The 26,958-nt window shown below is 43.3% G+C and overlaps 1 protein-coding gene across 1 annotated transcript; it reads right to left on the bottom strand.

Annotated features, from left to right (window-relative positions):
- Positions 1-4,780: 4,780 nt before the first annotated feature.
- smad7 (SMAD family member 7) lies at positions 4,781-25,317 on the bottom strand. The gene is made up of 4 exons (XM_008424483.2): positions 23,824-25,317; positions 21,871-21,924; positions 16,511-16,582; positions 4,781-5,430 (listed from the first exon to the last, which is right to left on the bottom strand). Exons 1-4 carry the CDS (start codon positions 24,293-24,295, stop codon positions 4,892-4,894), a joined length of 1,137 nt encoding a protein of 378 aa, XP_008422705.1. The 5' UTR covers positions 24,296-25,317; the 3' UTR covers positions 4,781-4,891.
- Between the last annotated feature and the right edge of the window lie 1,641 nt (positions 25,318-26,958).

Raw genomic sequence — 26,958 nt, forward strand, 5'->3', positions numbered from 1 at the left:
TCCTCTGAGCTGCATCTTCCTTATGTCTGAAGGTTATGCAATTAACAGAATGTAGTATAGTTTAAGAATAATATATGTGAGCAAGGCGAAGTTTATATATATAAAACACTAATTATTAATGTGTTTTGGCTTATTTACCTATTTGAGCTTTTGCAAACACGACATTAGAAGCGCCGCGCTTCAAAGTCGATCTCCTGTAAGCCTGAGTGCTGTCACAAATGTGCTGGAGCTGCTTTGATTAAAAATGAAATTAGATAATACATGAGGTCTCATGCAGTATCTAGGGCATGACGTTTGAAAAAAAGTCCTCAAAATTGTTTGATTTCTAGAGAGCGGGTCTTGGTCTCGTCGTAACATGATGGTAGTTTGAGTTGCTCGCTGTAATCAAATGATTAGCGTCTGAGTTTTACACTGAATCGTTTGCTGTGTGATTCAAGAATACTCTTAATTCACTGACGATGACCTGTCCGTGGTCCATCCATCTGCCCCTCCACCCACCCAATGGATGGATGGATGGATGGATGGAAAAATGCCCAACTGGATGTGGCTGTTGCAGGAAATCAACATCGCTCATCTTCTGGAGAATGGGTTTTTGCAATGACAATGAATAAAATTCTAGCTTCTGTCAGCTAATGAGAGGAAAACTTTAAATATCTTTTTTCATGCAAAGCCTGCTGTCTGCGTTTAAGGCATACATCAGCTTGTTTGAATGTGTTTGTGTGCATGTCCTTCTCTCTCAGTCATTAGGAAAAACAGCACTGCAGGACATACTGGAGCCAAATAAGCATATGAATGCCAGAAGAGACTGTCCTCTTCTTTAAACTCTTAACCGACACTTCCAGCTTGTAAACATGGCTAGACTGCCCCAAACCCCCACAAAGAATCACTCCCCCCTTCCCCCCCACCTCCTGCTGGGAGCTGGCAGTTGGGCAGATTGTCTTATCCACCCCCCCTCCCCCTCCTCCCACAAACTGCTGTGTTTCAAAGCACAACCACAGTAAAACATTGGCTATGAATATGCACCAAACAACACATACATACATAGATTAATTCATATTTGATAAATTAGATGATGCATTCATGTGATTCTCAATCTTCAGGTTAAAAGTACCTTTAAAAGATAAATTACCTTTAAGCAGATATTAAACAAACCTTTAATCAAGGCCACATCTCTGTATTGTTAATGGTTCTTATATTGATGTGATGTAACATTTTAATCTTAAATGTCATGTTTTTATTAGCTGCAAGTGGAAAATCATCATAATTGATTGGAAAAAGGCTCGGAAACATCAGTCTGTGTGTAAATAATCTATATATGCTTGACTTTATTGAAGAAAAAAGAACTTCTTTTATGTTCTGTATTTATATTTGAATGTGACTGCATTTGTACAGGCATGTGTACAGCTAAATATAAATTGTGAAATATATGAGTTTTGTTCAAATAAATATAATTTTACTTCAGAAGTGTCATAGACACATTAGTGTCCAAAAAATATTGTTATGCTAACTCTTGGTACTCTGAAATTGGCCAGCTGAATATATAATTTTATGCATGTTTAGCATACAAGGTTTTAAAATAAGCAACTTTATACCTAATGTTGATCGCTAGGGTTAGGGTTCTTGCAAATTTATTGTGTTAAATTATAGGCTTATATAAAATTTCAAGAGCTCCTTGTAAATTTTAGCATTTTTTAAGGTCTTAATGCAGATTGTACGGACAATAACCTCTTGCTTTTTAATGAAACAACAAGGTGGATACGGAAATAGTTCCCCATTGTGTTTGAAACTATGTTTTGATAATGTGCATGTCTCTGTGTATCTGGGGCCCATATTTCACTTACTGTTGATAAAGTAAATACAATAAATTAATTATTTTATTGCCAAAACATGACTGGCCCTTATGTTTGGTGTAATTAATTCATGTGGATAGTGTTTGTTGCTGGATTGAATGGGCAATCTGACAATGATTCATCTGTTTCTGTGGGAACAAACAACTTTTTCAAAACAAAAAACATTGATAACAATTTACTCATAGATATTTACCAAATCCAGCCAAGTCTGCCGCTAAGGAAATCATTAACAAAAAGATGTGGATGGATGGAAAAAGAAACAATCCAACAGTCCTCAACCACACTGTCTGCACACCCAACAAACAACCACAAACCACAACCAGCCAAAATGTGACTGAACATGCAAACTTGTTCCATTTAGCTCAGTGCTCATTTAATCTGGAAAAGCCCACACCCTTCACAGCCATGCAGGTTGGTAAAACACACAAAATTAATGCATTATTAAAGCCTGGCAGAGACAAATACAAACACGAAAAGAGAACGAAACACACTTGGTTTCTTCTTAATGGCTCCACAGGGGTAACGTTAGGAAAACTTTCAAGATCCAGGTCTTGTCTCGGTGCTTTTGTTGTTTTATGGCATGTTTTCTGTTGAAACCGAAACACACTTTCTCACCTGGATCTACTATAGTTTGCAAAACAAAAAATCTGTTCAACAAGCTGTTTTCTAAGTGATATCTTTCAGAAAACTATTAGTTTTATGCCAGATGATGAACCCCTGTGAACAACTTACAGGTTTGTCTCATCGGTTCGCAGAATTTTTTTCCAAAAGGACATTTGTGGTCTTTTTGATCAAGAGTGACTTTTTGTTCTGAAACTCTTTTCCCAACTCCTCATTAAACATGAATACTGACCATAACTGAAGCCAGTGAGGCCTCAATGCTTGGATGTTATTTTGTGACCTCCTGGATGATCGAGGTGTAACCAGCACAAATCTATTCAGTTTTCTAACTGTTGTGCTTCATCACTGGTCATTGTTGATTTAACAAAGGGGGGTTATTAGTATTTTCTCACAGGGTCAGGTTGGTTTGAATAGTTCACTCCATAAAGGAATAAAAATGTTACCAAATAAAACTGAATTATTTAAAATATATTTTGAATATTGCTTCAAAAGATGTAAATAGAATTAAATAGCTACCCGTTTTGACAGCCAAAAACGTTAGGATGAGCTAAAAATAATATTTAGTTTGAATAACGGTTAACTCTTGCAGAAATAACAGTTGGTTAAACCTGGAGATCTTAGCTGCAAACAATAGCTAAAACCATTCAATAGCAATGCCACAAAGAGAGTTAGCATACTAGCAGGATTTCACCCCCCAAAAATCCACCATGCAGACAATTAAGCCTGTTGGGGTTAATGGTCTGATGCTGCTTCAAGACCTAGAAACCCTCCTGTAGTTGATGGAACCATGAACTATGCTGTCTACCAGAAAATCCTGAAAAGACTCAAAACATGTAAAACAAAAATTGGTGAAGTTGCAGGAAGGCAGGTTTGACTAAGATGATGTAGAATGAGCTGAAACTTACAGTTTTTTGTATTAATTTCATTTTTTTTGTGTGTCTGACATTAAAATGTATCTTTCAAATTTAGGAGTGATGAGCTAAAACAGAAGGGAGAAGGTTGTGGCCTTTATTTGCAGTAGATCAGACATGAAATGGGCAGAGAGAGAAGAGGAAATGACGGTTTGGGAATCGAACCCTGGAATATGGTGGCTGCTCTACACCTGCACCACACGCTGCCCTGTTTTCCTTTTTTTAATAGCCATCATCCGTAATAAATACCCAGAATTAATTAAATGTACAAATAATATTCTAAGACTCTAAACCGTTTGCTCTGTCTTTTTTAGCAGTCTCCCACGATGTGTTTTGCAAATTGCTTTCCAACTATTTCCAACAGAGCCAACAATGGGAAGTGGAATCTGGGTCTTGTGAATCTAGGGCTTGGAGACTGTGCGGGTAAAGCAGGCTTACAGTAGTAATCCTCTTCGCAGACACCCATCTGACTCTCAACAGGATGATGGCCAGACAGCCACACAAACACAGAATGTTTGTTAGAAGATCTGTTTTGTCCTGTTTTCAGGGATACGGGCGGTCGCAAATAGGCCATCATGTTCTACCAATAAAATCTAGCACCGTCCGAGATGTTTAAGTTGTAGTTTTCCAAGACTTCGTTTGTTTATCTTCTCTCGAGGCGTGGCGCAGGATTCTTTGTTTGAAACATACCATTCTCTTAAATCAGCCATTTAAAACAAAGATGCTTCTCCAGGAAGCCAGACCCGCTGTTGACTTTATTGGTTCCTGAAATTTGTCATTAGTGCTTCCTGACTGTGATGTCATGAGTCAGTTAATGACAGAGAGGAAGTGGGACATTCATCCCCAAATAACTCAGGAAAAACAGACAATTTTGCCGATCAGTAACGAGCCCGAGGGAACCGAGCTCGTGACATTGTCTGACTCATCTCGACTTGGAGGAAAACGCTTTAAAGGCCTGCAGCACAACATCAAAGTGTCCCAGGAGCACAAAGTTAAACCGATGCTGATTTTCTTAGAACACAGAAGTTAACAGGTGGGATTAAATCCAGTATAGCTAAGAGAATTTTAAACTAAATGAATTGCCTCAATCCCCAAAAATAGACAAGACAAATATGATTTGTATTTTTTTGTATTTTTTTTAATTTTGGCATTTCTTTCGTTTTGTATTTATATTAAGCAAAGTGCATCTTCTTTTCTTCTCATCAACACATTGCACAATACATAAATAATGATGCATATAAAACGTCTTCATATTTACAATTAATAATATATTTATATATAACATAAAATACATTTTTTCGCTTCTTTTTAATTAAATCTCAGACATTTATTAAACAAGTCCATCAGAATTTATACTTTTTTCTCACTTTTAAAATCCTTTTTTTTCCTTCTTCTGCATTTGAACCTCTGGAACAAAAAAAAAAAACAAAAAAAAGGAAAAAGTCTTTTTTTTTCTGTGAGTGGGCGTTGAAGATGTCAGCGTGAAGAGGAGGAAGGCTCCTGCTGCTGCTATCGCGTGTTAAAGATTACTTCCAACCAACACGGGCAGCTGCTGATGAACTGTCTGGTGTAGCACTGTCCCCAACCCTTCACAAAGCTTATCTGCACCGTGAAGCCCGTGCGAGGCTGCTGCGTGAATTCGTGGTCATTCGGCCTCTGCAGGCTGCACGCCTTGTCATAGTCAAAAGCTTTGATGGAGAATCCAGGGAACACCTTGTGCACGAGCAGCGTACGCGAGTCCGGGTTGTCCAGTGTGGCCGACTTGATGAAGATGGGGTAGCAGCTGCGGTTGTACACCCACACCCCGTCTGGCTCGCGCGTCAGTTGGATGCCGTAGCCGATCTTGGCCCGCACCATCTGAACCAGTTGGGACTTGTTGTCCGAGCAAAGTTGGCCCAGGCAGAAGCCGTTCCCTTGAGGTAGATCGTAGAAGATGTCCAGAGAGGGCTCCTGGACCGAGTAGAGGCGTCCGACGCGTGTCTTCTCCTCCCAGTACGCCACCACGCACCAGTGGGCCGGTTCTCCTGACTCCTGCAATGCCAGGGAATCTGGAAGAGGGGAACAAGGATATGGAGACGCTTAGAGGCGATAAATAAGTTGCCATAAAAGTAAGACATCGGACAATGAAAATGTGCAGATCAAGGAGAAAGAGAGAGAAGGAGGAGAAAAAGATGACTTCATGAAAGATGTGATCAGATGTCGTCTAGATCTGAGCAACAAAGCTGCTTAAACATTGCTACAGCTGAACAACCTCATCCTTATCCCCGTTTTGGGAAATGGAGAATTTGCTTTCGTCAAGAGCCAAAACAGAGCTGTCATCCACAATTTCTGCCATGCAGGAAAACCATATTGGAATTCCTGGACCACAGACAAGAAAAATCAACTTGGAGACGCACTGCCAGGCAAGTTTCCACATGCAGTACAATATTTATCTAGGCATTAAATGCTTATCTTCTGTCTGGCTCGCTGTATTTTTGTAGCGGCCCGGCCAACAATGTACTGACGTCAACCTCTTGTCCTGATTGTCTCTACAGCAACATACTTCGCCCTGCTGGAGGAAATGAAGAGTTTGACCGACTGGGACACAGTAACTGATGCAGGGCTTTCACACAAACACATAAACCATGTTGGGCAGGCGTCAGAAGCAGGCCGTTAACTCTCCAACCCTCGGCATCTGAATCGCTGACAAGTGAGGCCTCGTGGGTCTGAAGTTTCCCCTGAGCGTAGAAAAGAAGTGTAGTACTGGCCGCGCTCCAGTTTCCAAAATCTATCCCCTTTCCCTTTAGAGCGCCTCCTGCGCCGCCGCACTCTCCCTTCATATCTCTATTCCGCAGAAATTTGGCTTCCAGCGACTCCCAGTAAGAAAAGGGAGCCAGTCAGGCGCAAGGGAAATAGATTGAGACAGAGAGGGGGCGGGGTGGGGAGGAGGAGGAATGCTTTTTACATATTTTGACTGTTACTTTTACAACTTTGCTTCCTCTTTGGACTTTTAAGTGTCTCTTGTGCTTTTTGGGGTGATCGCCTCATTGCGGCAACTTCTCTCAAGTGTATGAATATCCATCCCTATAGACCATTTCCCAAACATCAGGAAAGCTTGGAATGTGGGCATATATTTGGAGGAAAACCTGAACAGAACCCCTGGACCTGCCCCCTTTCATCTAGCAGTAGCTGTGAATGCAACCGGTAATTTGGAAGGTCCCGTCTGGGACTAACTGCGACGCTAATGCGGCAGGATCTCTCCTGGCCCAGGCCGACTTATCCTGGCCTGTCATTAGCCTTCATTAGTTGGGGGGGGGAAGAGGAAGGTAAAAAGAAAACATTGCGAGAAGACAGACAGAAAAAGTCTAGGAGAAGGAAAAGGGGGCCAGCAAAACTGAAAGCATGCCTTCCATAAAACAAGCGGGGGTGTGTTCTTTGAAGTTGCACTGAGCTGAACCTCGGGGAATTTATCGTAAATCCATCCTAGTGGGGTGCTAAAGGAAACCAAGCAACCAGCTATCTCCATTTGACTAAATGCAGGCAAAAAGGAGAATTTATCTTTCTGATAAAAGACAAGTCGGCATTTTATGTCTCAAGAAGATGCCAGACAGTCTCCAAATCCGGCATGTTTTACACATTACAGGAAGAACCAAGGTTGATAAGGACAAGGATGCCCGGGCCTGCTGGTGGAGCTCACCTGTGGGGCCCTGCTGTGTGTGTGTGTGTGTGTGTTATAGCTGAGAGAGACAGAGCTTGGCGTCATAGGTCATTAGAGCGGCTGCCTGTCTGAGCCCGTCATTGCAGCTCGAAAACACTCTCCTATTCAGAACTACACTAACGGCCCTGCCGTTTCCCCCGCCTCGTGGACTAGCCTCTGAGAAACTTTAAACTCATGGGGTGAGAAAACCGCAGAGGAAAAAGGGGGATAATCAAGGCAGGAGAGAAGCAAACTGCTGGAAGTCAAGAAGCAGAGGGTCACCCTATAAAAAAAAGTGATATTTGACTTATTTATGAGTCATTTCAGATTTTAAAGACTAATAATGTGCACATGGCTCCTTTTGTCTTAAAAAAATGAGCCTGTTCTCATTTTGATGGCTTTTAAAACTGCTACATGCTTCAAGCATTATTTTGTAGATGAATTTTCCCAGAGTAAGACTTTTCTTTCACCCGTTGAGCTGACCTTCACAAAGAAACTGAACTGACTGCTGCAGCTTCAGGTCAGTCTATCTCGTGTGACCTGTAGCGCTCAGACAGACAGATACGTAGAGAGAGACCTGAAGAGAGCAGCTGAAATGATGGCAGCTAAATTATCATGATCAACGCAAAAAAATCTGAGCTTTCAAGGTAGGAGTTTTTTGTTGTTGTTGTTGGTTTTTACCATTTTGTCAGCTGGCGATAAATGAAGAGTTAAGATGAGACAAAGTGATAATTAAAGCATGCATGAATAAAGAGCAGACAGGCTTATTGTTAGCCTAGCATTTCAGCTAACTGCCCAGAATCAAAATATTTCCAGCAGGAATAAAACAGCGTTCACTACAGACAGTAGTTATATCTGTAGAGATACATATGTCTTTAGAAACATAAAACTGTCTTCACAAAAAATATCTGTTACCGTCAAGAAAAAAATGTCCAGACTCCTACTTTAAAGCTTATGTTAGTTATTTGTCCAGCATAAACAGGTATCAGACCGCGGAAAAAAATACAAGTCTGAACTTCATGAAGAAAAGAAGTCAATATACTGACGTAGTCTTGTGTCTTTTTCACAAAATAAACTGCGAACGGACTACAAAAATGCTTGTGTTTCAATATCCGTGCCACCACTTTTTAACAGAGACATCAGCAGATTTCTGTCGACGCTCAGATGTCTCCTGCAGGTAAACAAACCCAAACCCATTGAGTGAATCAGCCGGCGGGAAGGCGAGACAGCCAGACTCCTCTATCAGCGGGGTGCTGCCTCGCAAATAGTAATGTTCACAGCTTGTTCTGACAGCAGATGAGCTTACACCTCATGAGTTATGCTGCTGGACAAACATGCATGTATGAAAACACTCGCTAATTTTAGCGGCGTCACGTAAACTCACCTTAGTTTCCAAGTGCTTATTTAACATGGGGTTTTTGTGCCGTTTTTCTTTAAATAATCATCGCATGTAAAGGGTGTCAAGCTCGCGGAGTTAAGGCCTGACACTGTTTCAGATGCATCTCTCATAAGTGTGTGTCAGATGAAGTCACACTAGTAGCACTGTGTGTGTCTGTTCATTAGCTCCAGGTCTTGAATATTCACTGTGGGCTCTGATTGTACATCTGTCTGCGTGTCGGGTTCTGGACGTCTGCCTGTTGAAGCATTAGTCTGAGTTTCTGTCTGCCTCCCCACCTGCTCCCTTCTGCACTCTGGCCTCTAAGCTCCTCTTGTGTCTCGGGCTTCTCCTCCTCGCCAGAGATAAGCTGGCTAGCCGGCAGCCTGTGGCCATCTGTCACTCTAACCCTTTCTGTCCTCCTCCTGTCAGTTGTCTGCTGCTGCTGTGTCCCATTCCCGTTTGTCCCATGGGGTCCACATGCAAACTCCCAACCCCCGCACCTCCACATCTAACAAAGCCTTTTCCTGCCTCTTCACAACAAAGCAATGGAGCTCTCGAGTGATGATGTGTCCAGCTGTCCTAGTTACAGCTAGTTTTTGCAATGGACAAAACAGCAGCAAACGGACCGGACAACTAAGGTTTAAAAAACTTTTGAGTACAAAAGCACTCAACTTCATCCATCATGTTGCTTCTATGGTTTATAGTTCATAGTGTCTTTAAGTGGTTTTAGAGGATTAGGTAATTTTTCTGCAGACATCTCACCTACTCTGCACACTGACAGTAAGCTGGCTAAATGAAATCAAACACACATTTTAAAATGTTTAAAAGTCAGACAGACTCAATAGGAAATATTTTCTAATATTTCCAATTTTTATATAAACTGCAGTGAGTCAGTTATGGGCTACATGTATGTAAAGCAGCAGACTGCTGGCTGGCTAGCTAGCTAGCTGAGCAGATGGTCCAAAATATTTTTAAGCTAATAGTTTGCTGTGCTTGTGTTAGTCACAGAGTAGAACTTTCTAGTGAAAGTTAGATTTGCTACATGACAAGTTTGACAACTACAACTAAACGTACAATAAATACATTTTTGTGCAGCGTATGAAAATATTACAAGCCTTATATCTTTATGCGCACAAATGTCCTTATCATATGTAGTTCTGTGACCTGCAAGTAACGCATCACAGATATCCGACAACTGTAAATATTTCTCAAACCGTCTATGCAGTCATGCAGTGCTGAATTTTTAGCATAAGCACGACATACTTAACAGGGTGTCAACTCCCCCGTTTTAATTCCGTACAGCTTTAATAAAGCAGACGCCAAGCTAGCCGAGACAACTGCACTGAGCCGAAGGGGAAGCGAGGCAGTACGGCTGTGAAGGAGGGCGGGGAGGTGCTAGACTCGCCGCACTTCTCCCAGGGACACAAACACAGTCTGGAAAGGTTAATCATTACCTCTGTCTGACTCCACACGCACAGACACCCACCAGGTTGGTGCTATTCTTAGAAGTCAACCGATTCACACACATTACACTCCATCTCCCGCACACGATTTTCAACCTTCGGTTCTGTACAGTTTCAATATGAGTAAATGGCGAGAAGGCTCCAAGAAGCGCCTCGCATCGATCCCTCAGAAATCTGCGGCTGTTTGGGCCTCTCTCGCCTCAGACGTGTAATGGCCCTGTCATCAGACACACTGGATGAAAACTGGAATGAGGAAGACATGAGGGAAACGGCTCCAGGGGGTGGGGGAGGAAGGGCTCGTCACGGTGCCTTATTTTCTAAGTCAACACCCTCTCGCAAGCCGGGGAAAGTCTATTCCAAAGGTCAAGGGTCAGCCTGGAGGCATTCCTTTTGTTCTTTCTGCCAGGCCGTATAAGTCCAGGCCACCACTCCCAAAAGATGTACATGCATGTGAGTGCACCTTCATCTGCAGTCAAAGCTAAGCATCCCTCCATTATTGCAAACAAAACATGAGGTGTCATTGATTTCTCTCTTTTGGAGTTTTAGAGTCTGGACAACGCTTCGACAGCCAGCTCGCAGCGCCTCTAAGGACTGTCTGGCTCACTTCTTGTGCAGCCAGAAATTCAATGACAGGCGGCCACTCCAAAAAAAGAAAGGACAGCAGTTTTACTGCGCAGCACCGAGGAGAGTAGACTGTCCTCATCTCACGTCAATGCAACACAACAGCAGCTTCACAAAATAAGGACCGACTATCTTCAGCTGAGTATCAATGCCACCAAAGGATGACTAGTGGTGATACCTGTTAACGACAGCAAAAAATGCCAAACAAAACTGTATCACCGTGCAAATGAACAGTTTCATAGTGAAGAGGAGCTTTAACTTCAACTCGTTAAATGCATCAAACCAATCAAATAACAGCATCTACTTAAATGTACTTAATAAAACCCAGTTAAAGGCTAGTGTGCTTTGATACATGAATGGAGAAAACCTTATAATTTCTTCATATTCTAGTAAATTCAAAACCACTACCAATTCTATCTGAGACCCAGCAGCACGTTGCTTGTCTCTAGCTTGTTATGGTCCTATATGTTACATGTTGTTTTCCTACACCAAAGCTAATTATTGGTCTGGAGGATTGGCTGGAATGGCTTTCTTAGCTAACAGACAGGAAGTGAAGCTTTAAGATGACAAGTAACTGAAACTGCTAACGCCCTAACGCCCCCCGCCACCCTCCACCCCAATCTCAAGAAACGTAAATAAACCCTGATGGCAGGAAAACCACACAGGGGAGTGGCCCGGTTTGTCTATCTGCAGATCTGACTTCTTGCAGAAACACAGATAGAGAGAATGAGTTGCAGACACGCCATCTCGAACATGAGCCATCCGGATGCAACCGGGGGAGAAGATAAGGAGACGAAACTGCACGCGTTTTCCCTACTTGCTGTCCGTAACTCAGTTTTTCAAACACAGGAGATTCTCATGGTCATTCAGAAATATATATGTATATTTAAAAAAAACTTGTGAATATTTTAACCCTCCAGTCCCTGGCCTGCATCTTCCACATGGCACTCAGGAGGTCCCCAAAAGCTGTACGACAATGCTTTCTAATGGGACGTTTGCTTTCCTAATGCTGGACCTCTTTCCCATTCCTGTTGAGTTCTTGGTACAACACTTCATCAGGCTGACCTTTGCACCCTCACACATACACAACCACTCCCTGCAGCCCAGATTTCCCAGGGTGACAGGACAAATAAACACAAGGTACTTTCAAACACGGTGCCAGGCCGGCTAGAATGATGTCATGAGCTCACTTTTGCAGACACACAAGTCAAGAGACTTCCCACAAGATCGTTATCTGGGAGAAGCAGTGTCACACACCCTCACACACATACAAATATATATAGATAGATGGACAGACAAGATGAACAATTGCCTACATTGTTGCGGCTAAAAGACCGTGGGAACTAAATCAGAAACCACAAACCGAAAACAGACAACCAGCAGTTCCAGTTGGATGTGGCCTGAGCGCTGTTTTTATTTTATTTTTTGTGTTTATATATACACCCCTGTATACCTCTAAATGTATGTGGTTGTTCCAGCGCTGATAGAGATGCAGTTACTGACACACAAAGGCACTCCAGAGTACACAAAAGACAAACTGACTCCATGAATGAGCAGGCAGGAGGGTGGAGACACACACATGCACGCAGGTTTTATGGGCATATGTCTCCACTTATTTCCATTTTTTTAATCCTCCATACAAGTGGTTTGAGTTCTCCTTTTCCACTGCCCCCTTCACACATTCATTCACCCAACCCCCCAGATATAGCTTCATACCTTAGGTAATGTCAAAGCCCACTCCCACAGAGTCACTGCGAACCAAAACAATGTTCATCTTGTCCTGGGCTTCCGTCCAGCTTTGGCTCAGAACCAGAGCTGCAGAGCCCTCCTGTCAACCGCGCTAAAGGTAATGTTTTTTACCGGCAAGCACATCGTCCCAAAGCATCCGAGGCAAAGGGAAAACACAAAATACATGCAGAGCAAAGCAAGACACAACTCTCCTCAATCCCACTCCATCATCCGCCGCCTTCTGCGTGCATGTTTTTCCGATTTGTGCAGCATAATGACACAGGGTGGGGAACAGAGGGCGGCCAAAACCAAAATTAAGTCCCTTGCCAAGAGGTTGGCTTGGCTGCCTTGCAAGGAGAGGAAGTGGGGAGTAATGAGAGATCCTGGCCCAGCACAGAGCGGCCCGGCTCCGCTTTGCTCAGCTCGCTGGCTATAACACGCATCCTCCAAATTACAGAGAACCGAGGAGAGCTGCCGGCCATCTCTCTCTCCACCCAAAGCCGCCATCTTCTCTCTGCCTCTTCATTCCCTTCTCTCAGTGCTCACACGAGCAAACCAACAAGGAATGGAAACTAAGCAGTACATTTTGGTGAAAGCAGTCCTCGTTTTCAAAGAGTGCATTTCTCCGTTCAGTTCCTCTCTTTCTGATGCCCTGCCTTCTTCATTTCTGGTTGGTGTACCCCCAGTGTTTGTTTTCCATCAAGATGAGGCCTCGGCTACCTCTCTGTCCGCTCGGCTTTTCCTCAAAGACATGAGGTCATATCCTGCGCGGCCCTTTCCTCTCCCTGCTAACCCAAACAAGGCAGGAATGCTCAGCAAGCGGAGGCACACTGAGGGTGCTCTGTTGCAAGCTTCCACTCTTAATTTTCTTAAGTGTAAAATCCTCCTCGTGTGAAAATCTTTCAAGATAATGCCAATAAAGCCTAATTTTTATTTTCTTTTTTATTTAATGAGCCATGTTGCCAGGACTAAATTTAATCTCCATCACAGCCCCTCATGAAGGTTACCCTTCAAGCCAATTCACTGAATGACTAATTGACTGGCCAAGGGGCCGGGTGACTGTCTGTCGAGGTAGGCTGGCGGTATAAGAATACAACTTGGCCTAAATTTAACCCGCAGTGGGAGGAAGCGCCTGTGTGACAATCGGCCATGCGCCAGGGCTCGCACCGGGTCATTTTATCTCCTCGCCAGTGTGTGCGTGTGTGTATGTGAGAGTGTACATGCCACCACTGTGCGACTGGATCCGGTTACACACAGGCACTCTGGGTCAGCCCCCAACGGCACCAGCAGGCATGCCACTGACACTCAGATGCTACACTTTCAAGCGTCTGGCACAAACAGAAGTCTACTTTATGGAATACTTGAACGTATAGGCCATGGTGTACTTCGCATCAGTAATTATCAAACAAAACTCGCACTTAAAGCAACTGATACTTTGTATTACTTTGATCTAGATGGACCTGAGTTTTTGATCTGCTGTTGTAGCCGCAAGTTCTAAATAAAAAATAAAAAAAATTTAATAAAAAAAAATTAAAAATTAAAAAAATTGTAAACTTCTTGTCAAAGTCAAGTCTGTCTTGTGAAGCGCTATTCTTCATTATAAGAGAAGAGTGCTTTAAGACTGGCCCCTCATCAACGTTTGTCACTCTTATTTTGAAGTAAAAAAGGAAGTAGTACCTCTGTAGATTTTGTTATTTTGTAGCCATTAATTGCAAATTAATTGAGATATATGGAAATAAACAAGACATTATCTTACTGAAAATATAATGAAGTGTGGATCTTTGTGGAAGTTCAGTTGAATTTACGCATTTAATTAATTCTTTGTTCACGAATGAAGCCACGCCCCATATACTCACTTTGCAACGCATAAATGTATAATGTCTAAACCCATTTTTGAGGCCAGGGCACAAGACTGCTAAAACCACATATTTGAGCTCAAGAACAATTAAGTGAGGCAAGTTTTAGTTAAATTATTGACTGAATATATTCAATGAAAGGTGTTAATGTTTAACTTGCAAATATCTGAAGAATGTCAACCGAAGACAAAAAAATATATATATTTATGTATGGATATGATATGGTTTGTTCAGGGGAAACTCTGTTACAAATGCACTGATGAAACCCCCACTACTATGGAAAAAAAAAAAGCAACAAGCTATACTGAGAGAAAGTTGTTGATTGGTCGCCGGTAGCCAATAACAGCTTCACATGTGGATTTTCGGTTTTCTCAGAAAGGATTGATTTGTATATCATGCATTGTCTCTCTTTGTGGGTTGGGTGTATCGTTTTGCCCCGTGGCTGTTATGAAACGGCAGAAACGACATTCTGCAGCCAACTCTACAGAGCTGCGACTGCTTCAATAAAAACTTATTGGAGAGATGTTAAAGCTCGACAGGCAACAAGAACGCCTTCTAAGCTGCTCATAACTAAGAGTTACTTAACACTCCAGAGATTCATAACCAACAGTCCAGCACCCTCTTAACCCTGACCTGATCTCCATTTCGCAATCCCTAATCTGATCTCCCAGCTCAATGCCTGGGTGAACCTATAAACCCCTGATCTAGGTCTTCGCCAAGATTGGTGGCCCTGACGCCCGGCTCCAGCCGTCCTCTCCTCTTCCCTTCCCCTCTGCTCTGTTCCAAGCCGATGACGTGGGCTAGTGAGGGGAGCTTTGGAGCCGCTAGTCTGGCAGGCAGCCTAGTTTGCATTTGTGCTTGTCGCTGTCACAGTTCACTTAACTCCTTCCGTCCTGAGCAATCTAGGCTTTTCCCTGCATGTAGAAACGGAGAAGAACTGATTTATCTAAAGTCTGAATTAACTATGTCTCCGGAGGACAGTTCGCTAGTTGTTCTAGCCAGTCTCCTCAAAGAAAGCAAGTTTATAATTGTAAAACAATGTAAAACGCAGCAAGTCTCTTGCTGACTTCCAGTATCCTTTAAGCCTCCCTCTCCTCTCTGTTAATTTGTCCGAAGAAGAACATAAAAAGGGCAAAGTGAGTGAATTGGAAGGTCAGCAGCAGGGCCTCTGGGGGAGCCATGTTTCTTTTGTCAGGCCCCCAGAGGGAGGGAGCCAAGCGGGGAAAACTGGGAGGGTGAAAGAAGAGGCAGAGGAGGAATGGATTACACCCCCAATTCATTTGGCTTGCAGCGGAAACCATGGGGGCAGAGAGCTTTGGCCATCACGCCTCAGCCTCTCCCGCTCTCGCTCTCACTGAGGAGGCCCATTCACCAAAGACGCTGGCTGCCACGGCCATGTCCTCCTCGCCAGGAAGGAAAACAGGGGAGGAGGGGTGGCCGAAGAAGGGAAGACGAAGGGAGGGTGCCTGCTAAGCCTCCACTTCTTGGGTTTCACAGTTTGAACAGTTAATGCACAAAGGGAGGACTTTAGTGTCCATCCTGATGGTCTGGAGGAGGATGTGGGGTGTGATTTTTGGATCTTCTGCTCTTGACACCCACAGGCAAGAAGGCTAAACCCTCCACCCCCAACCACCAAACAAAGGACGGGGGCGGGGGGAAACGGGCAGCGAACACCAACTGACATAAAACAGGCTTTAAAGGCTCTATAATGAGAACCATATGTGGCAAATGAAAGCAGAGAACAGCACTGGAGAGCGAACCCTCTCCCTCTCTCAAGAGCATCATCGTATTCTGCAGCCTGTGGGTAAGGAAGGCGACTCTGCTAAAGGGGGTGGGGGGGAGATTACAGGAAGGACTCTCATGGAGCCCGAAACACATTCAGAGTAAGAGTTGAAGGAAAGTAAGGTGCCCTGTGTCTCAGTCTAGAGGAGAGTTACTCTCCGTCTTCAAAGACATCCACTGTATCTGCAAACACGACGAAACAAACACTCGAATGTCGGTTTCAGCCTGCTTTCCGTCCTCCTCCTCAACAACACTACAGGCACTGAACATATTCTTCTGCAAACAACAGCCTGGCGTGTTTGTCTTCCATTACAACATCACACAGAGAGCGATGGGAGAGGAGAAGGGAGAAGAGAGGAGCGTTGTTCAAAGAGCCAGAAGGGAAGAATTTATGTGGCTGTGGGAGAACTGCACCTCCCTCCTTCACTGGCTGTTTTATTACAGAGGGGAAGCTGGGGCCCCCACAATCACCGCCTCATCATCGCAAGTATGGAGGGGAGATGATGTGTGTGTCAGGAGGAATGTGAAGCGGAGGGAAAAGAAAAACAGAGGAGGGAGACGATGAGGAGGAAGAGCAGAAAAATGGGTGATATAAAGGCGAGATGTATTGGTGGGAATATTTACCTGAAAGCCCCACAGGGGCCGAGTACGTAGTTCCCCCAGTCTCACTGGATGAAGGCCCAGAGTCTGGAGAATCTGACGGAAAGAGAGACTCCGAGTTAGTACCGAGCGTGTTCCTGTGTGTGACGGGAGACGGCAGCAAAGCAGCAGCTGCGAGGCCGTCAATCACTTGGGTGAAATCAATGCCTAATGAAGACGCTGACGATGAAGCTCACACCCTCTCTCACACACACAGCAGAGAATTTCTTACACCCCTGATAATCCCCCCTATAATCCGGTGCTTTGGAAGGAATGTTAGCCCTGCTTCTTTACACAGACGAGCTGCTGAACCAGAAAGGGTTAGATTCTTTCTGTCAACGACCGGGGCGAGAGCTCGAGTCTGGCTCCTTTATTCCCTGCTCAATAACAAAATGAGATGTTATGATATTCCACATCGCAATATTTCTCACCAAAGGGAAGAATGTCTTGTGAATAAAGACCTTCTAGTTAAATACGTATGAGATCAAATGGACACAGATATGAAGGTATAACGTTTGACCTCAACACTCAGTTGAATCCATATAATAGACTCTTATTTTGAAGTAAAAAAGGAAGTAGTTTTTCAGTTGCTCTGTTAAACACTTCTGGTCCGAAGAACGTGTCAAAAGCAATTTAAAAAAAAGCACCATGACTTATTAAATTGGGTAACCTTTAAGAAGAAACTGACAGAAATAAGCGAGTTCAAAGCCCTGTGACAATGCCAGCTAACAATGCTAAGGTTAGCATCTGCTTTGTAGTTTCTTATCAAAACTAAAGTAAAAAGTTGCTTCATATTTTCAGTAGCTGAAAACAAAAAAAGGAATCGATTTAATCAAAGGTTGTTGTTTTTTTATTTATAGGTTTTTAACCAGTCTGAAACGCCAGACAAGATGAACTTTGTGAGTGCTGTGAGAACATAGAGAGTTGCTACCAGTTAGCTGCTAATGTCATCAAAGCATCCATTTGCTTTGTAGTTTCTTTTAGCAGTAAAGTAAAGGATTATTTCATGTTTTTATGTGTCTGGACTGCATCTGAACGTCCCTTAGCACAACATGTAAAATACATCAAATCAAATACAAACTGGATCATTCTACAATGAACAGATTTGGTTTTTAAAGTTTGTGTAGCCTTTATTCTACTTCTAAGAGAAAAAAAACTAAAATCGCAATTCAAGTACTACATATTCTGTTCTTACAGATGATCTTCTAACAGGTTGTCATTTGTGAAAGCTGGGGGAAAAAATAGACATTTAAAAGATCTAAAATGCTGATAAAATACCATCTGTTTTAAAACAGTTTCAAGCTTACATTTGAATAATATTATTAGAGCGCGCTGGGTCTAATACAACTAGAAAGCTTACAGTAAGGGATAAACCTGTGTGTGTGTGGGCACCCTTTGAACACTCCTCTACACAAACAGAACTTAGGTCCTGAAGGCAACCATGCATTTAAATCCTATTTAGGGCAAACTATCAGGCAGACCAGGGAGGTAAAACTAGTCATTCTCTCCTCCTTTTTGAATGCTAAACCCCCCTCAAAGACCTGTAATGTGGACTAGTTCCAACATGACACATGAATGGAGCTTTAAGAGAAGAGCTGTGTACACCGACTACAGCGAAACTCTGCTGGGAGCCGGCTAGTCGCTAGTAGCTGCACTAATTATACATTCCTTTAGCTACACGTCATTCTGTCTATTCACCTAACATCCACTGAACACCGTGCGACTGAATGATGACTTTTAAGTCAAATTGATCGCAATAAGAACTTAGAAGCTAGGGTGTCCAGCTTCGGTGGATGGTAAAAACGACTGAATTAAGGCACCGGATAGCAGTGACCACTGTGGTTTCACAGTGCAGTCCCTTGCAACGTCCGGACAAGGCCCGTACTGCTGCGGTCTCCCCAAAGAGATGCACGGGGAACAGCCTGGGCCCGTCCTTTAATTCGCTGCCAGCACGCTTTGCTCTGGACGCTCGGGCAGCAGTTCACCGCTGACCACAGGGTGCAGAAAGGGGGGCATCAGAGTGAAGGAGCCAAACAGTGTGTGATTTATATTCCCCAGAGCTGAGACAAGGTACCGTTTTATGTCCAGGCTCCTTTCATATTGACCGCCGCTGCCGGAGAAGGACGGGCACCCTGACACACATAACCTCACTTCCTGCTCAGTGGATTTATAAAAGCAGCATCGTAAAGTCCGCCGCTCCTCCATGTCGTGCGGATATTTACATCCCGTCGCCTTCTTAGAGAGAATATTCTGATTTTTCTGAATGCTGTGACAGTTTAACCCGGCCTGATCTAAAGCAAACACTGCAATATTGGCGTAGAAAATCACATTAACTCCCAGTAATGAAAAGGAGTTGATGACTGACGGGACAGCTTCCCGAGGCAATCTTTATATGATAAGCTGAGCTCTTCCACTGTCCAATTACCACGTCCTTCAGCTTTGCAGGTCGATGCAGACATAGAGCTACAATTGAACATGCTCTGTCTGAATAAAAGATCAAAAGTAAAAATAGTTGTCAAAAATGGCTAAAGAGACAAATATTTAGGTCTTAAAACTTCAAAACCCCAGATCAATAAGAAAGCAGGAACTTCCTTGCTCTCCTTAACCTTGCCGCCTGCAGTTCAGTTCAACAATTCAAGTTCAGTCCGTTCTCTCCACGAGAGGAAACAGGGTGGTAACATGAGTTGTATAATCATTTCCTTTGTCTGCATCCCACTTGCATTTCCTATTTACCTTCTCGTTTCCTTTCAGCACTGGAAAGTCTCCAGCTGAACTCAATACAGAGACGCGACGCCAGCTCTGCAGCCCGTCCCGGCCAATCAGCAGGGAGCCGAGCGTCAAGCAGACATCACTACCAACGTTTTAGATCAATTCTGTTTGTATTTAACATGCTGGATCTGCTTTTTAAGCGCAATAATATTTACCAGAGCGGCGTGGAGACACATGACAAAGACGGAGTGAAAGGAGCTATGGGGTGGGGGCAGGTGAGGGGGTTGAATTACTGCAGCTGCAGCTGCAATGACTTCCTATTGTTTCCACTCACTGAAAGCCACTTTCTCCTCCGAGCCGGCCAGTCGGCTGACTGGTCACTGTTTAACTCGGAGCTCTTTCTGCACCAGTACACACTGAGATGGGTAATGAGTCAGAAAGCACGAGAGAGATGGAGATAATTAAAAAAAAAAAAAAAGTGAGGCTGTTTACAGTCAGGAAAATCTTTCACATCACCTCCACCTCTTCAGTCTTTCCTGGTTGTAGGGTGAAATTTAAACTGACCTAATAGGTGATGACATAACACAATAAGGAAAAGGGCAGAACAGCATGAGGCCGGTTGAGTTCACCATTTTGTATGTTGGTAGCTCAGCTTTTTCTCTGGAGTTTTATCGGTCCATTATACAGCGCTCTGCCACAGAAAGTCAATTTCTTGGTAATTTTCTATAACCAACTCAGTTTTATGTAAGGAAATGCGTTTATATAATAATAATAATAATAATAATAATAATAGGCAGATCAAGCCTGATCAATGTATTTTGACTTGATCAGGGTTCATATTTTAAAGTTCAATCAGCCCTGGCCGCCATGTTGGAAACATAACTTTAGGCAACTCAAAGAGCTCAGATTTTCCCTGTAAAGATTCAGACTTAAGAGGGCGTTCTTGTTGAATTTTAAACTGCAAGCTGTTAAAAATCATCTTCCGTGTGCATTTACTTTACACCATTAAATATGGCTTACGTGTTTAATGTACTACATGGTTAAATCTTTACAGGTATAATAAACTTAATACCAAAAGGCCCAAATTTCATGTATACCGTCATTTAATTGTAGATTTTTTTTAAATGCACAGGGTACATGGATTTTAGTGCACCATTTTGTGGTTATTTTTGCATTTGGGGATGGGTAATTACATTATCAGAATGCAAGAAAGAAATTGTGATACAAATAGTGATTTGTCTTGATAAATAAATGATAATTGTTGTGGTCTACATACCCCCAAAGTGGACAGTATTGCGGGAATTGTCCATAATACTTTTCCAACTGTTGGTTCTATGACAGCATCAATTAACATCAATATATTTAAAACTATAATTGACTGTTTTTATCATGTGCTGGTTGGAAGTAAGTTAGCACTCATCAATGTAACTTTAGTGCTGAGGTAGCATTGTTTTTTTAAAGCGGTATTTTGTTTGTGGGGCTCTGACTATTATTAGGCAGTGATAGATACATTTCTCAGAACACTGGAAAATTTCACAATACTTTTAACCATCAGTTATAATTTCACAAAACATCTACAATAAACGTTCATTTTGTCCATCAATAATTGTGATACAGATAAAAGTGACATTAAAAGTTGTTGGGGGTTTTTTTTGCCTGTAAATGTATCACTGCTTACAGTCAGAGAACAAAACCCACTAACAATCAATTAATTAATCAATTAATATTCCCCTCATGGAATATACAACTAAATGAAATGGTCCAAACAGCAAAACTAATAATCTGACCCATATTGGGGTTTTCAAACAGCAATTACCGTTTATAGGTTTCAATAATTACCCATGCGTGCACAAGTGAACAATATGGGTTGACTCCTGTGAAATATGTCTGATTACAAACCCCCATCAAACCATAGTACAGTTGAGTGACCTCTTTCTGGTGAATATTCAGCACAGCCATAACCACACTTCCTTACATTAAGCTGTGAATTGATGACATACAACTCTTTTAAATTATCACTCGTCAAGGCAGGTACAAAATGCCTCATGGTACAAAACGCCCCGAGGAAGACAGACAGCTTCCTGACATTTCCCTGGTCAAAATATCCAAACTGCAAAAAAATGGTGAAATGATGAGCATACACAAAAGAGAAAAAATAAATAAAAATCACCTAAACCCCTAAAATTACAGTACACCCACAAAAGTAAGTCAGCGACACCCACCAGCCACACACACAGACTACATTCTGTAGATTGTTCTCTGTGATAAAGGCTGCCTGACTCCAGAGATGCTGCTGCCCTGTCTGCATCTCACAACAGACAGATGAGGGCACAAACAAACCGTCTCACACTCAGACATACCCACCGCCCTTGCTGACGTGCCACTCAGTCTATAGCTGATATCTCAGCTTTGTATTGCCTTGCCCTGGCTGCCAGCCATGCTGGAATTGGCCAGCCAGCCAGGCGTGCCACTCCACTGCTATCATAAATCACAACATAACGTGGAGCCATTTCGTCTCACACACACGCACACACACAGCAGAGGCATACTAAATGAAGGTGTTATGTAAATCCAGACAAAAACACAACACATACATATCTATATTTTAACATTTGCATGCCTTGGAAAAAACTCACCTGGTGGTTTAAGATAATCCATGGGATAGCGGGAATATGGAGGAGGAGGAGACTCTGTGTGGAGGAGAGAAAAAAAACAGAGAGAGATTTAAACTTTGAGATAAGAGTTGTCATTCTTCAGCCAGAGGAGAAAAAAAAAAAAAGATTTGTGTCTGTCAGCTCCGCCTGAAGAGGCAGGCAGTGAGGCCGGCCGGGCGGCTATTGCCTTTCATTGGCAGGCAGATAAACAGGGGGCCGCCTGGCGCCAGAAGGGCCACTATCAGCGTCTAGGACAAACTGAGATACGGGCCTCTTTTGGCCCGGGACGCCAAGCAAGCACACACACATACAGAGAGAGAGGGAGAGAGTGAGGGAGCGAAAGAAAGAAAGAGAGGGGGCTGGAAACTTCACTGTGGAAAGACTGGAGTCCTGGCTGAGGCACTCTGCACTTTGGAAATGCCAATTATGAAATGTTCAGATAGCAGCCAGGCTGTTTGTTTGGAAAGCAGGGCTTAGATGAAACCCAAAATGTTCTTTTTTTATTATTATTATTATTTCACAGGCAGCCATAAAATGATTTTTATTTTTTTATTATTAGGAGGTCAAAGAATTTCAAAATGCACCCTTAAATATTTAATGTTTCCAGAGCAAATGACAGACTTGAGACTTGATAAAGCTCCCAACAGAAAGAAAAAGCAATGGTGCCTCCACGATGGGGAGGGGTGCGAGGCCCGTCCAGATAGTCTCAAATGTACATCATCTTATTTTTTCTACATGAATATGATAGACTGGAAGAAAGAAATTAATGAGCTCCAACAACTTTGGGTGAATTCACCCAATTTGTAACTCGACATTAGCATTTCACCCCTTTCTATACCCAAGCTATTGTCCGCCGGTTTATTTTTCTTTATCTTCTTGAATTATGGAAAGAGGTAGTCATGAAAAGGCTCAAATCTAATGTATAATGTAGCTTAGCCATAAACTATTAATCCATAGTATTGGAAATTAACCTAGGATTGAACATTACCATCTGCAACCGCAATGAAAGCTAATTGCTGGCTAAAAGTAAGATTGCCTTAGCTGGAGTAACGAGTCCCCAGTTGGGTACATAAACAGTTGCGTATCCACACTCTGGTAGTTGCCAAGGAGATGGATATAAATGACTTTGCCGTCGGGCCTTCTTGGTGTTACCGCTACAACCGCCTTTCCATCAACCCGGAATTATACTGCATGCGTCTCCGCTCCGCTGCTCACTTCGCAGGCGGAGTGGAGTCTTTCCAGACCACTGTGATTAGAGCATGGACATCAGTGCGTCAGAAATTGCCAGCAGACTTCTAAGCCAAAGTTGGCAGCTTCTGTGAGCTTGTTCAAATTCAAGTAACTGAGCACAACACTTCATTACATCATCAACATTAATGAGCCCCCCCTTCATGTTTGACAATTTCTAAACAAATCCGACTTATACTGTAGTGTATGCTATGTTTTGGGTTTTTTTTCCCCTCTTCATTATGCATTTTGATTGATGCAACTTATACTCGGGAGAGACTTGTAGCCTGGAAAACATGGTATTTGTATTTCATCCTACTTTCACTCATTTTAGTTCCATTCTGGCCAGTAAATTCTTATGAAAATAGTTCCAAGCAACCCTATGTTGAACTCCCTCTACATTAAAGCCTTCTAAAAAATCTGTCATGGCTTTTAGTTTAGGTTTGCCTCCCTAAAATAAATTTAATTAATTAATTCGTTGGTCCCCCTAATCAGACCGCCCCTTTTTTGAAACTTTCTGGAGTCGCCCCTGTGAAAAAAAAGGACCTCTTGGCACGTACGTAAGTCGACTTTGACCTTATGGAAACTTGAAACCCCTTGCCCTGGAGAGGTGATGTCATCCGATTTAGGATAATTTAACAGTAACTTGTAACCGGCACATCTCCTTCTAATAATTTTGACAAGAACTTTACAAATAATTCAACTCACCAAGTTCACACAGCCTGCTCATGTGGTGCGGGTTGCAGCAAACTAGGTCCGGGTTGATTTTCCCGTAGGATTCACAGCAAGACAGCCTCTTCAGCTCCGAGGAATGCCTGAGGTCCGGCCACCTGAACACTTTGTAGAGCAGCATGGGGAGAGAGTAAGACTGCTGACCCACTTTGGCGTCCACTTTGCTGGGCAGGAGCAAGCAGGGGCTCCGGGCGCCCCCCTTGGACTCCACCGCCTGCAAGAGCACCTCCAACTGTTTCTCCTTGATCTTCTTCAGCACCGAGTGGGTCAGCGCCTTTAGTTCGGCCTCCGACCCGGCGTCGTTGGACTTGGCCACCTTCGCCGCTTTGCCCATGCAGCAGCCCCCCGATGAGCCATGCGTCCCTCTGTCCGCCTCCCCGTCGCCCTCCACGGGCGCACGGCTCCTCCAGAGTCGCCGGACGAGCCCCGATCGTTTGGTCCTAAACATGCGGGACGAGAAGAGGGTTTCCCGGCTAAAAAACGAGCATGGTGTCCGCAAATCATGAAGATTCCGGGATCCGAGTCCAGGCAGTGACAAGCAGCCTGAGAGGATACGGTGGAAAAGCTGGGAGCTGGATGAGCGGAGGAAGTCTGTAGCATGCGCCAGTCTCCGTCGCCTTCTCCTGCAGACTTAGATCAGCGGAAAAACAGTCAAAGGGGGTTTTTCACGGGACAGTCAGCTTGTCCCCCAGGAATAAATCACCATCACCTCCACTGTCTAGCAGCTTAGAAACATTTGCAACCAAGCTGTGAGAAGCCCCGATCTGCAGGACTGGTCCCTTTAAAAAAAAAAAAAAAAAAAAAAAAAAAAAAAAAGGGAAAAAAAAAAAAAAAAAAAAACACTCTCCTTGCAGATTTTCACTGTCAGAAATTTCTATCAGCGTACACTGGATGCTGCTGTGGACACCAGGGAAACTGGGGCCTAATTATCCCATGAAAACCCAAGCAGTCCGCTGCATCTACGGGAGCATTAATCCACAAAATCCCTGATCCGGGCGCTCACAGTGGCGCTCTCCGCCGATGGTGTCTGCTGTCCGGAGAGGAGCCAGGGAACAAATCCACATCTGAAGCTCTCTCTCACAACCGAGTAGAGTTGGAAAGCCACGCAGGAAGCGAGCGAGAGAGAGAGAAAGAGAGAGAGAGAGAGCGGGAGAGAGAGAGAGACCACCTCAATTCGCGTCCACGCAACGAGTCTGAGAACCTATTTTAGCAAACCGAATCCCTGTCGGGTCAAATATAATCCAGCCTCGTGTTTTTTTTCCCCTGTCGCACGAAGTTTCCGTGGGCCGAGTGTGTAGCAGAAATGACGCCGACAGAGAGTCCCTCTGCAGGGCTGCTGCTGGTGTTGGTGGAGAGGGGTTGTAAAGGGCTCTCTGTGTGTGTGTGCCTGTAAATGAGGCGGATGGTTTGGGTGCCCTTCCTCCAGTCTCCAGTGCGCATTGACGCGCCCGGTCACGTGTGCGTCTAGACACCCTGTCGCTTAAAAGAAATGTGATTGTGTTGCGCAAACAACAGATCAAGTAGAGCCTGCGGCGCGCGCACGCACACAAGCGCGCGCACATAAAAACACACAAGAGGAAAAGTTCAATATAATGTTTTTTTTTTTAAGTTTTAAAAAGTTAAAAGTTTAGGGGGGAAAAAAGTGGATAAAAAGGCAAGAGATGTTTTTTTCCCCTTAAAATTATAAGAAGATGGAAAAGAGGAATAATTCTGGAACATTTTCTGAGCTTACAGCACAAATTGTATTTAAGAATCGAACTTATTAGATGCAATTCTTTGAATTGAATAAGCAGTTTTCCTTCAGTTAATTCAGTTAAAATGTTTAATAAGAGTGCGTCGTGACGAATCATGATAATTATCCAGGATAGTCTATGTTAAGCATTTGCTTCGACAGTGAAGACGGCAACAAATAAAAATAAAAATGGATGGGTTGTACTGGTAAAGTTACATTTCAAAAGGTAAAGAACATGTGCCTGTCAGCCTAAACTCAGGGTAAAAACTAGACCATACTGTTGGGTCCGAGTCCTAGAAGAGAGCACGCTGCTGCCCCCTTCTGGTCGTTTAAATTTCAAGTGGCACAAATATGAGTTTACTGTCCTTCATTACTCCATCACTTTAAAATAAATCCTTTCTCGTTTGACAGCAAGTGCGCATCTCTGCTCACGTTCTTGGTGTCTTTATTGACCGAATTTGTTTTTCGTTTGTACAATAAAGCACACTTAAATTAGTGAATTCATTCTAGCAAATTCCATTCACGCCCCTTGAACTTTTCCACATTTTTGTCAAGTTACAGCAACACACTTCAATGTATCTTTCTTGGAATATTTTTTTTTATGACAGACAAACGTAAATAAATACATAACCGCAAAGAGAGAGAAAAATAAACTCATCCAGAGTTAGCGTGAGCCTCTTGGCAACTTCAGTCATTATATGTTCCTCTATTCTGATTTGTCAGTGTAAGTGTGGCCATATCATATTGGTGGCCATATTGTTTTTAGCTTTGTGATGATGGATATTGTTACCAACCCTGCTTCAAACCTGCTATGATTTTGTTGTTGTTGTTGTTGTTGTTGTTGTCTTTGTCGGGCTGCTAGTTCCATAAAATTCTTCATCAAACCTCTGGAACCTTCACAGAGCAGCTGGTTTTATACTGGTGGGCACAATTTCCTAATTAAGCAAAGAAAACTGGATGCACTTAATTTTAATGGACACTGCATTTTTCAGACATTATATTTTAATCTTGTTTCCGTTCCTTATCACATCCTGCATCGCTTGGTGTTTGTCACAGAAGATACCCTTCCGTGGCCTTGGAGGTACGTCAAGATGTATGAGGAAGAATTCAAGATAATCTGAAATAACATTGGTCTACAATCCACAGAGTGTGTATGTCCTCGGCAGCCCACAGAGGTGCCCCCACAGACATCAGTCCGGGGAGGAGGAGGTGCACTCAGCAGTATGCTAATGTGAAAGAGTCGCTGGAGGGCATTTAGGGTGGTGGGGGGCTGATGATGATGATCATGATGGTGGTGGTGGTGGTCGGGATGTGTTGGGTTGGGGGCTGGGGGTCGTGGAGGGGTTGTGAGTTAGTCCATTCCGGCTTTAAAGCCCCCC

This window comes from Poecilia reticulata, linkage group LG12 (genome assembly GCF_000633615.1).
Source record: "Poecilia reticulata strain Guanapo linkage group LG12, Guppy_female_1.0+MT, whole genome shotgun sequence".
Lineage (NCBI taxonomy): Eukaryota > Metazoa > Chordata > Actinopteri > Cyprinodontiformes > Poeciliidae > Poecilia > Poecilia reticulata.

Bases quoted from the DNA above. Each gene is read 5' to 3' on its own strand.
- smad7 (XM_008424483.2), bottom strand. From the start codon at position 24,295: ATGTTTAGGACCAAACGATCGGGGCTCGTCCGGCGACTCTGGAGGAGC. The intron at 16,583-21,870 runs GTGAGTTTTTTC...TCTTTCCGTCAG, and splicing joins GGATTATCTTAAACCACCAG to ATTCTCCAGACTCTGGGCCT. The intron at 5,431-16,510 runs GTAAATATTCCC...CCCCTCTTCCAG, and splicing joins GGCCCCTGTGGGGCTTTCAG to ATTCCCTGGCATTGCAGGAG.